Source organism: Lucilia sericata, unplaced genomic scaffold (assembly GCF_015586225.1).
Source record: "Lucilia sericata isolate MDLA Ls3-8-SP2 unplaced genomic scaffold, ASM1558622v1 Contig004758F_arrow, whole genome shotgun sequence".
NCBI classification, from domain to species: Eukaryota; Metazoa; Arthropoda; class Insecta; order Diptera; family Calliphoridae; genus Lucilia; species Lucilia sericata.
The window spans coordinates 7,501-19,962 of record NW_023997337.1 but is presented as its reverse complement, the minus strand read 5'-3'; the positions used below and the strand labels follow the sequence as shown (position 1 = coordinate 19,962).

The window sequence follows — 12,462 nt, the reverse complement described above, 5'->3', positions numbered from 1 at the left end:
GTTAGTTAGTTAGTTAGTTAGTTAGTAGTTAGTTAGTGTTTTAGTTAGTAGTTAGTTAGTTAGTAGTTAGTAGTTAGTTAGTTAGTTAGTTAGTTAGTGTTAGTTAGTTAGTTAGTTAGTTAGTTAGTTAGTTAGTTAGTTAGTTAGTTAGTTAGTTAGTTAGTTAGTTAGTTAGTTAGTAGTTAGTTAGTTAGTAGTTAGTTAGTTAGTTAGTTAGTTAGGAACACACTTAGGCTTCCAGCAAACCATTTTTGCGCTGCTTTACCAGTGGATCTCGTGCGATTCGAACCCACAACCTCTAGTCTGATAGACTATAGGTCTAACTATTAACCTACCAGAGACACACTTTCTGTTAAGAAAAGTTTTAGATTCTCAGAAACTCTGTTTAGAAAATTGCTCAGATTCTTATCATGCTCAGATTCTAAAATGTTGAAACACGGAGCAATTTTCTCTTAAAGAAATTCTCGAGACTGGAAGCAACTTTCTGTTAAAAAAAAATTTGTTTAGGATTCGAGCAACTTTGATTCTAATCAATTTTCGATAAAATTCCTTAAATTATGGGAAACTTTTATTTAAGAAATTTGTTTAAATTCCAAACAACTTTTGCGTAAAATTAAAAAAAAAAAACTAAAACAAATATGACCCAAAACTTGTTAAATGTTTTTCTGTTACAGTTATTACATATTTATGACTTGAAGTTATACAATTGTTTATTTTACTTGCCATGACTCACAAAACAAAAAATAATTAAACATTTTTTTTCTGAAATTTTTTCATCTCTTTTATTTTTGCCCGACATAGCAAAAATATTACACTAAAAAAATTCCGAGAAAAAGTCAACAACCACTTTTATTTGTATTATTTTGTACGTACAATAACAAATAAAACAAATTACGGAACAGAATTGTAGAAATTTTAAACATATATTGTACTCTTGTATAGAAAATTGGATTAAATTCGTTTACTTTACCTTTACCATTCTTTTTTTTTTTTGTTTATTATTTTCTTGCTCTTTAACCATGTGAATTTTAAACAACAAAGAATAAAAAAAATAAGTTAAGAAACAGAAAAAAAACAACACATGTGAAAAATACTATATATATGTATATATATTTCCTCAAGGTGTATTACCTACATGCATAGCTTTTGCAAAGTACTACAAGTTCCAAACAATTGCTGTAAAAACAGACTTCAAAGCAAAATTCTGATGTGGGCAGTATTTAGTTTTTCTTGCTTTACTGAACATCTGAAACAAAACAAAAACAACAAAAAAAAAAACTGAAATTGGAGATCTTTACAAAGTTTATTGCATGTGAATGAATCAATAATCACAACAAAACTTCTTCACTTACTGTAGTCTGTAGTAATTTAATCGTTGTAAATTTATTCTTTTTTGCTTTTTGGTATCATGGCAAGCAACTTTAAAGCGGGCAGAAATTGAAAGTTGTGTTAATTCTATCATTAATATGTTTGAAATTCCTGTAAATCCATCTAGTGGAAAATTGTTTTGATATTGACCAACATCTTTGGGAGAGAAAAATTGCTATAATTTGAGTATGATGGGAAGTTAAGACAGTTGCTTAGATTCTAAGCAACTTTTGGATAAGACAAGTGTTTTGAATTGCTTCGATTGGAAGACAGGCTTTTGAAAAGAAAATTGTTTAGATTGGAAGCAAAGATTCAAAGCAACTTTTCTGTAATATTTGTTTTAAATTGTATGCAACTTTTCTTTTGGGAAAATTGCCAAGCTCCTTTTTGATAAGAAAATTGCTTAGAATGACAAGCAACTTTTGTGTTAAAAAAGTTGCTTATAATGCTTTAGCAACTCTTTTGCAACTATTCAGTTAAGAAAATTATTTAGAATGCTAAGCAAGTCTTCTTTAAGAAAACTGCTTAGAATGTTGGGCAATTCTTCAATGTTAAAAATGTTTCGAAAATTTCTTTTTTTTTTATAGAAAATTTTAAAAAGTTTTATTTTTTTTATAGATAATTGTCGAAAGTTTATACTTTTTATAGAAAAAAATTTTAAATTTCTCATTTTATAGAAAATTTACAATAGAGAGAATTTTAAAAAATTTCTTTTTTTTTGTAGAAAAATTCTCAATTTTTATAAAATAATTTAAAATTTTTTCGAAATTTTCTCTCCTTTTATAGAAAATTTTATCTTTTTATAGAAATTTTCGATAGTTTTCTCTTTTTATAGAAAATGTTCAACAATTTTCTCTTTTTAAAAAAATTTGCAATAATTCTTTTTTGATAGAAAATATTCAACAGTTTTTCTTTTTTATAAAAATTTTCATTAATTTTCTCTTTTTCTAGAAAATGTTCAATAATTTTCTCTTTTTATAGAAAATGTTCAATAATTATCTCTTTTTATAAACAATTTCGATAGTTTTCTCTTTTTATAAACAAAGTTCAACATTTTTCTCTTTTTAAAAAAAGGTTCAATTTCTCAACATTTTTTCTTTTTAAATTAAAAAAGGTTCAAGCATTTTCCCTTTTTATAGAAATGTTCAAAAATTTTTCTTTTTATAGAAAATGTTCAATCATTTTCTCTTTTTATAGAAAATGTTCAACAATTTCTCTTTTTATAGAAATTTCAATAATTTTCTCTTTTTATAAAAATTTGCAATAATTTTCTCCTTTGGTAGAAAATATTTAACAGTTTTCTTTTTTTTATAGAAAATTGTCAATGATTTACTCTTTTTATAGAAATTTTCCATAATTTCTCTTTTTTTTATAAAAATGTTCTCTTCTATAGAAAAATTTTACATAATTTTTCACTTTTTTATAGAAAATGTTCACAAATTGCTCTTTTTATCGAAAATTTTGATATATTTTTTCTCTTTTTATAGAAAATTTTAATAATTTTCTTTGTTTTATAGAAAATTCGAAATAAATTTCTCTTTTTATAGAAAATTTCAAAAACTCTCACTTTTTATAGAAAATTTTAAATATTTTTTTTTTCAAATAATTTCTCTTTTTTATAGAAAATTTTCAATAATTCTTACTTTTTAATAGAAAATTTAAAAAAATATTTTTTTTCTTAGAAAATCTTCAGTTTTCAGTTTTGTTTTTTAACAAAACTGCCTGTAATTTTTACAATTTATTCATTATTTCATTAAAACTTGTTAGAAAAGAAATAAAGTTTTCTTTTGCATAATAAACTCTTTAATATAACAAATAAAATATTACTTTTTCCTCCAACAGTTTGTCAGTTTCTCTCGCTCTGTATCTCTCTCTATCTGCCTGCCAGCCTGTCTGTCTGGCTGACTGGATTTTATTGCAACACTTGTTGCAATTACTATTGTTTATTGTGGCAACTGCCGCCTAAATTACTAGCAGACATTGTTGCTACCGTCCGTATGTCTGGCTGTGTGTAATTTCTGTAATTTACCTTTTTCTCTATTGTATTGTGAAAACAAAATTTCCTTAATGTTTTATTTTCGTAAGATTTTTATGGTAAATGAGTCGATTCGAGTCTACTGTTGATGCATTGATGTTTTGGCTTTCGTGCTTTTAAAAATGAGTAAAAAAAAAAAAATAGTTGAAATAATCACTGAGTTAGTGACATAAATTTCAAATGCGGGAAATAAAATACTGACATGGCAATCAACTTTTAAATTATTAATTAAATAATTATGCTAGATAATGTAATAATAACGGTTGTATTTTAAACAATCTAGCAAAATAAGTAAGAAATTGCAAACAATTTTTTCAAAATATTTTAAATTTTATATTTCAAACACTGTTTATTTTTTACTTAAGTCTTAATTAATTGAAGCAAAGGGTCATTACACTTCCTCGCTTAGTAATCACTTATGTTTATGACTAGATTGACTTCAAACAAATAATGAATGTGGGTCATTTTAAAACCATAAAGTTGTAATTTTATTATACACATTAATATTGTCACCCAAATAATGTGACACTCCGTCATTAACTCAACCGTCCCTTCGTTTTCTAACTAGCCATAACACTTAACAGGTAGTGTAACTAACAGTTTAAGTTCTCTTCAGCTACTCTTCAAATACTCAGACATAATTTCAAAATTTATTTAGTTTTACAAAATTATTACAACTGTCACAACATCCCTTTCCAGTTGCATTCAGTTATTTCGCGTGTTTAGTGAATAAATTCAAATATTTTTTTATTATTTTTTGCAAAAGCAACAAATCACCGTGAATAAATTTATAATTCCCTCTATCTCGCTGCTGTTTAACTTTTGTATTTATTTGTTAAATTATAAAAACTAAAAAAATATTAAACAATATAAAACAACATAATTTGTGCGTGATGACATTTTAACAACAACAATAATATAAACAATTATTGTTTTTTATTCCCCTCTTTATTTAAACTGAACATCTAAAGTTTATTCAACTTGTCGTACACAATTATTATTATATTTTTGCCATTATTATTATTGCCCTATCTGGTTTAAAACAGTAGTAACTGACGCCTGGTTTTTTGTTGGTTGGCAATTGACAATAGTGCAAAAAATCTAGTTAGTGGTGATTCATTAAGATATTTGTTTACAAGAACTTAATAATGTGCATTAATCAAAGATATAAATTATAATATAAGATAATAAGAAATCATATGGTATTAAATTCAAGTATTTTAAATGTGGTTACTTAATTAGTGCTTAATGGTTACTCGAGTGCTACTAAAGGTATGAATTCGTAATGATTGAAAGTGATTATTTAAATTGTTATGAATTTGTCGAAGTAATTGATAACATTTCAAATGAATAGAGACAATATCGAAAAAATATAGACAATTTCAAACAAATAGAGACATTTCGAAAAAATATCGAATAAATGTTGATTATATAGAGATAATTGTCGAAAAATGGAGACAATTTCGAACAAATAGAGATAATTTCAAACAATGTGGGACAATATTCATCAAATATAGGACCATTTCAAACAAATATTTCGATCAAAAGAGACCAATTTCCGAATACATTTTTTTGAGGACAATTTCGAGATATTTTCGAAGAAATAAAGACAATTTCGTAGAAATTAGAGACAAATTTCGTAGAAATAGAGACCAATTTCAATATAAATAGATAGATAGATAGATAGGATAGATAGATAGATAGTAGATAGATAGATAGATAGATAGATAGATAGATAGATAGATAGATAGATAGATGGATAGATAGATCGATAGATAGATAGATAGATAGATAGATAGATAGATAGATAGATAGATAGCTAGATAGATAGATAGATAGATAGATAGATAGATAGATAGATAGATAGATAGATAGATAGATAGATAGATAGATAGATAGATAGATAAATGGACAGCGAACAAGACGAAACTCCAAATTACATCTCTTAAGCCAATCCATTCCCACGTTTAAACTTCAAAGTCCTTTTTAAATGGACTACGTTCAAGCTGGCTATGCTGGAGAAAGACTCACGTCCAGTATCGCTTTCTTTAGAAGAAGAACCTTCAGTGGCAGGAACCTGGGAAAAAAGCTTCTCAACCACGTCTGCAGAAATCGGATGACAGAACCTTCTGAAAATTGGCCCAACCTCGAGTGCTGCTGCCATCGATAGGGCACTTAGATTCATAGATAGATAGATAGATAGTTAGTAGTTAGTTAGTCAGTTAGTTAGTTAGTTAGTTAGCTAGTAGTAGTGGTTAGTTAGTAGTAGTTAGTTAGTTAGTTAGTTAGTTAGTTAGTTAGTTAGTTAGTTAGTAGTTAGTTAGTTAGTTAGTTAGTTAGTTAGTTAGTTAGTTAGTTAGTTAGTTAGTTAGTTAGTTAGTTAGTTAGTAGTTAGTTAGTTAGTTAGTTAGTTAGTTAGTTAGTTAGTTAGTTAGTATTGTTAGTTAGTTAGTTAGTTTAGTAGTTAGTTAGTTTAGTTAGTTAGTTAGTTAGTTAGTAGTTAGTTAGTTAGGTAGTTAGTTAGTTAGTTAGTTAGTTATTAGTTAGTTAGTTAGTTAGTTAGTAGTAGTTAGTTAGTTAGTTAGTTAGTTAGTTAGTTAGTTAGTTAGGTTAGTTAGTAGTTAGTTAGTTTAGTTAGGTTAGTGTAGTTAGTTAGTTAGTTAGTTAGTTAGTTAGTTAGTAGTAGTTAGTTCGTTAGTTAGTTAGTAGTTAGTTAGTTAGTTAGTTAGTTAGTTAGTTAGTTAGTTAGTAGTTAGTTAGTAGTTAGTTAGTAGTAGTTAGTTAGTAGTTAGTTAGTAGTTAGTAGTTAGTAGTTAGTTAGTAGTTAGTTAGTTAGTTAGTTAGTTAGTAGTTAGTTAGTTAGTTAGTAGTTAGTTAGTAGTTAGTTAGTTAGTTAGTTAGTTAGTTGTTAGTTAGTTAGTTAGTTAGTTAGTTAGTTAGTTAGTTTAGTTAGTTAGTTAGTTAGTAGGTTAGTTAGTTAGAGTTAGTAGTTAGTTAGTTAGTTAGTTAGTTAGTTAGTTAGTTAGTTAGTTAGTTAGTTAGTTAGTTAGTTAGTTAGTTAGTTAGTTAGTTAGTTAGTTAGTTAGTTACACCTAGTGACAGTTATACACGAGAAAACTTGTACAAGACTTCGAGACATGACATCTCCTTTAACCAATACGTTTTACCTTCAAAATCCTCTTTAAAATCAACCTTCGGAAACTGGGTGTTCTGGAGAAGAACCAGGGTAGGAAACGTATGTTCAATGTCGGAAACCCGGGAAAATAATAATGTCCATCGTCCCAGAAATAAAATGACAGAAACATTTGCGAATTGGCCACTAAGGCTCCCTCTAAACTGGAGAGTTCTTAAACAGAACCCAGAAACTTCCCTCCGCGTTAAACATATGTTTTTTTTGGCAAACTTGCTAAGATTATTTAACTCCTAAGAATTGAAAATCTGCACTTTCAATACATGATTGTAAAAGACGTCAGGGTTTCCCAAACAGTAGGAAATTATAGGAGGATTGTGCTTATCTTGAGTCTAGAGCCACTTGTACTACTCCGGCAAAAATTTAAAAGTTTACTAAGGGTTTCAAGGCAATCTTCCTTCGTATGATAGACGACAAGTAATTGCAGACGATTCTGATCCATATTTATCTACAGCAGAAATGTCTTGTGACGCAACTGACGATTCAATCTGTCAAAATGCAATTTTTTCATTAAAATCAACCCTATCGACTATAGTTTTCTTATGTTTAGTGATTGTTTTTTTCAATTTTTGTCTTCTAATCCAATTACCCAATAAATGACTTTTGACACCAATAAAACCAAGCAAACACACAAAAGGTTAAATTAAAAAATCCAGCGAAGGTGTAACAATTTCAATACCAACGCAAAATGCTACAAAATATTTCAACAAAAAATGCGTTTTTTTTTGTGTTGAAATGATTTTTTTTAAGCCGATTATAAAAGACACTTGAACTGAGGCAAACGTAAAAAAAAAATTTAAATATATATTTTAAGCAACAAGCACGTCTTTAACATGTTCCGGTTTAAAATTAAGAAGAAAAACAAAAACTGAAAATTACAACTCTATTTAGATTTTTAGACAAAATATGTAATTTGTAGAAATAAAACAACAATTATTTTCGCATTAAAAGTAATATAGACACTATAATTAAAGTTTTGTTTCAAGATTTTTTTTTGCTCAACTTCAATTTCTTTAGAATTTTAAAACTATTTTAAACTCGCCTCCCCCTTTTTTGTCTAAGTTAGTTTTAATTTCAAATTTAACTGTTTCCTTTTTTATTTATGTATTTTTGCTGCTTACGGTTCGTTTTGCTTGACTGAAAATCAACCAACTTTATACGTTTGTTGTAACCATTTATTTTAGTTAAAGTTGTCGTCAACATTAGTTAGTTAATTTAACGCATTTTCTTGTTTAAAACTTCTTCGTAAAAAAATGTTGTACCTTGAGTACACAGAGACAATCAACCAACCAGCCAGCAATAGCAGAAGCTCAAGACAGATGTGTTGCAAAGACAACCAAAACGTTAGTTGTCTAAACAAAATTGCTGTTGACTTTTTGTAACTGACAATAATCAGCAAAGCGTATCCATGTTGTCGTTGTCTTCATTCATTCGTTCTCAAAACTTTTCCTTGCTGTTTTCTTTAGTTTCTTGCAGTTCTGAGTTTAACAATTTGTTTAAGAAATTGTTTAAACAATTAACAATTGAAATTTCATTTTCTTTATTTCTTTACATCTTTCTTAGGTATTTAACCCTCTGTTTTGCTGGTTACAACTTTATTCTTTTGGTAAATATTTAAAGTAGACTCAAGCATAGTTCCGCTTTTGGGGTTCAGCTTTAAGAAAGCTATATAGTAAAGTTCTAGGTAATAATGATTAATGATTGGTATTTGACTGAAGTTGCTTTTACCACACCTTAGAAAAAGTTATTAAATAGACTTTAAAATACATAATTTATCTAAACTTACATCAGTTTATGTAAACAAAATTTAATAGTAATTTCTCCAACTGTATCAAATGAAAATTTCTGAACTAGTTCCGCTTTAAATAAAACTTTACCCAACGAATATAATGTAATGGTTTTGAAAAATTTTGTTGATTACCGGGTTTTCAAATCTAAATATTTGCTTATCTAGAGATCTTCTAGTTAAAATGGGTAGAAAGAACTTGGGAAACATGGACCATCCAAATAGGTCTCAATTTCCAAATGATTTTGCAGAACTACAACTTTTCATAGGGTGTTTGAGAGGTCAGAGGAAGGACCAACTGACATATCCTATACATTCAAGATCTTCGCCAATAGTTTCGAATGTGAGGAGTGAAGGACTTAAGTTCGGTTAAAAGGATGATACATTAGACCCGATAAATACTTCTAGATCGCTACTAGGTGATTTTGCAGAACTACAACTTTTCATAGGGTGTTTGGGAGGTCAGAGGAAGGACCAACTAACATGTCCTATACATTCAAGCTCTTCGCCAATAGTTCGAATGTGAGGAGTGAAGGACTTAGGTTCGGTTGAAAGAATGATGCATTAGATCCGATAAATACTTCTAGATCGCTACCAGGTCTGTTGTAACTTCCTTTTCGTGGAAAATGTTTGTGTTAAACCCTTATATAGCGATCTGTGAAAATAATGATTGCCCAATGTTCAGAAGTTTAGTATCCTGGATATAGTTCCTTAGAATTTTCCACAAGATATTTGATTCTTATTTCGACGAAGTTGTTGCAATGTCAAAGAAAGTTTCTAGTGGTTCCCTATCCTCATCATCTTCTATGCATTACCCTAAACCTGTCATCCAATTTTGTTCAGTTTTAACCTTCTTCTTCAAACTCTCTTTCCTTTATAGTAAAAGTGAATGTATTTTTTTAATTGCTAATTATCCCTAGAGGTCTGGTACCCATAAGAGGCTTGTCTACTGGGAAATATGTTGCCGGCATTTCAATATAAATATTTCGTGATTAGGGTTGTAAATATAGATACCTAGACTCGTTTTGTCAACAGATTCCCCCAAAGGTTTGCTTTAATGCTCCCATAATCTATCTGGAACCAATTTCGAACAATTTCTCTTTCCGTTATGCGATGACATCTAAACTGTCTGGATCGGGCAAGAACTTCTGTCAGAATGCTAGTGTTGTGATCGGTTTCCAAGCTGTAAATATAGATCCCTAGGCCCGTTTTGTTACCAGATTCCCGCAAAGGTTTTTAGTGCTCTCATAATCTCCTATCTGGAACCAATTTCTGACAATTTATCTCTCTGGTATACGATCGGGTACATCTAAACTGTCTGGATCGGGTAAGAACTTTTGTCTGGGTGCTAGGATCGATTTCGGGCTGTAAATATAGATCCCTAAGCCCGTTTTATCAAGAGATTCCCTCAAAGTTTTGCGTTAATGTTCTCTTCTATCCCATCTGGAACCAAATGTCTGACAATTTCTCTTCCCGGAATGCGATTGGGTACATCAAAAGTTTGTATATAAAATATATCCAATATACATTAAGGACGTGTCCTGTAATCGAGAGCCGGCTCGTATACTGCATGCGTTTCAACCTGAGGAATATACAGTAATGTTTTTCAACCTTCACTTAAGATATGGAAATCGGTCCTATGTGGTATTTTCATTTCAGTTTTCAATCAGGAATTACTCCTAGGTATTTAACCCTATCGATAAATTTTGAAATGGCTGATTTCCGTTTTGATTGGGATAGTAATCAGCTCTCTTGGTTGAGGACTTAATAAGACCTGTCATACCAAATATATATTTCTATGAACCTCTTCCTTCGTCTTGATAGTTGTGATCAAACTTTTAAGAATTTTAGGGAAAAAGGTTCAAATATAAATCGGCAGTCAAGCGCATCAGAAATTGCAACAGCTAGAGTCCTCAAATTTTGTACCGAACAACTTTGACATCCATATTAGCATATGGGGACAAAATGGGTGTGGCACCTCCCATATAAAGAAAATATTAAATTTGTATATCTGAGGAAATGAAACAGCTAGAGTCCTCAAAATTTCTCAGAGACACTTTTATATCAACATGAATATTTTAGACGAAAAGTTGACGGAATAGAAATATAGGCGTGACATCTCCCATAATATGGATTAAATACTAAAATTCGTTTATCTGGGAAACAGTTAGATCTAGAATCTTCAAATTTTCCACATAGAATTTTGATATCCAGGTGTATATTTGGGTGAACATGAACGGACTAGAGGGCTTGGAACCTCCCATATAAAAAATTTTGCATGAACAACTTTTACATCCATGTAAACATTTGGGTAATAAATTGGCGGACTGGCTATAGGGGCCTGGCTACTTCCATATGAATTAAATAAAAAATTCTTTTATCCGAGAAACTTACAACTGGACTATTAAAATTTAGCAGTAGGAGGCGTGGCACCTCTCATTTAAAAATCATTTATCTGTGAAACTATTAGAGCTGCAGTATTAAAATATTGCACGAAGAACTTTGACATCTACGTGAACATATGGGTAATAAATTGGCGGACTTGCAATAGGGGGCGTGGCACCTTCCATATGAATTAAATTAAAAATTAATTTATCTTAGAAACTATTAGAGCTGAAGTATTAAAATTTTGCACAAAGAACTTTAACATCCATGCGAATATTTTGGGGAAAACACGGGCGGACTTTCATTAGGGGGAGGGGTCTTAAAAGCCCTCTTATGAATTAAATACTAAAACTCGTATATCTGAGAAACTATTATAGCTAAAATCCTCAAATGTTGTATGAACAACTTTGACTTCTATGTGAACATTTGGGTAATAAATTGGCGCACTAGCAGTAGAGGGCGTGGCACCTTCGATTTGAAAACCGTTTATCTGTGCAAGTATTCGAGCTGGAGTATTAAAACTTTGCACAAAGAACTTTAACATCCATGCGAACATTTTGCGAAAAAATAGGCGGACTTTCATTAGGGGGCCTTAGAACCTCTCATATGAAATAAATACAATAAATCGTATATATACAATTTTTAAAACTAAATTTTTACATGTTTTCATAAAATGTATTTCAGTTCCCATAATTTGTCTTTATGATCGATCTTAAACATAATTTATGTTTTTATTTATGTTGTACATTTTTACGACATTTTAATAGACAAAAAAATACAAATTTAAATTTTATATAGTTTATTGAACGGCAGCATTCATTACACACCCTCAACATAAAAATCGAAAACTTTTTCAGGCGAGTCCACAAAGCAAAGCAAATAAAGTTCAATCATAAAATAATATTTAAAAAAAAACTATTGCTGTCTTATTATATGATTTACTGGAATCTACATCTACATTATAGTAAAAGAAAATGCATTTTGTTTATTTACTTTTAAGAATTTGAAAAGAAAATTTTTAAATTACTTGAAATCATGCACAAGTAAAGGAAATTATGTTGTTTTTTCTTGCCAACACCAACAACATAAAATGCAGTTTTTTTCTTCTTTGTTAAAGTTGTGGAATATAGAAGCGTGATTTTTCTCAAAAAGCAACATAGAATATGAAACTCTACTAAAAGAAAAAGACGGAAGTTGTTTAAAAATTATACACACGTCTCTCTGTATTATAATTACTTCGATGTAATTAAAGTAAATTTTTTAACATAAAAATTTTAACCCATATTTTTTTTCATTTTCTTTCTTTTCTAGATTCAGCTTAAAACATATAAAGAATTTGGATTTTTTTTGGGAAATTATATAAGAAAAATAATCGCTGTTAATGTGTTTCTTCAAGGAACGAACGCATTAAAATTTTATTTTTTGTTGTTTGCATGTAAAGAATGTCTCATGATACAAACAAAAAAATGTTGGATCGTGAAGCTGTACGTTCTGTTATACAACAATGGAATGCAAATCGTTTAGATTTGTTTGCCCTTTCCGAACCAGATGAGGTATGTGTATTACTCGAATTTTCTGTTTTTTACGTGTTTGTTTTAATTTTCTTATTTTTTTTTTTTGAACAGAATTTACTTTTCCACGGTGTGATGCGTTTTTATTTTCAAGATGCTGGTCAAAAGGTTGCTACCAAGTGTATAC

At 29.3% G+C, this 12,462-nt stretch overlaps 1 protein-coding gene across 1 annotated transcript in view; it reads left to right on the top strand.

Annotated features, from left to right (window-relative positions):
* The first annotated feature begins 12,079 nt into the window (after window positions 1-12,079).
* LOC119615282 (afadin-like) overlaps window positions 12,080-12,462 on the top strand; it is a 3,825-nt gene continuing 3,442 nt past the window's right edge. The window contains exons 1-2 of the mRNA XM_037971351.1: window positions 12,080-12,317; window positions 12,390-12,462. The exon at window positions 12,390-12,462 is cut by the window's right edge and continues 36 nt beyond it. Of these exons, the coding sequence (XP_037827279.1) occupies window positions 12,207-12,317; window positions 12,390-12,462 (184 nt within the window). The 5' untranslated portion in view covers window positions 12,080-12,206. The remainder of the gene's footprint in view (window positions 12,318-12,389) is intronic.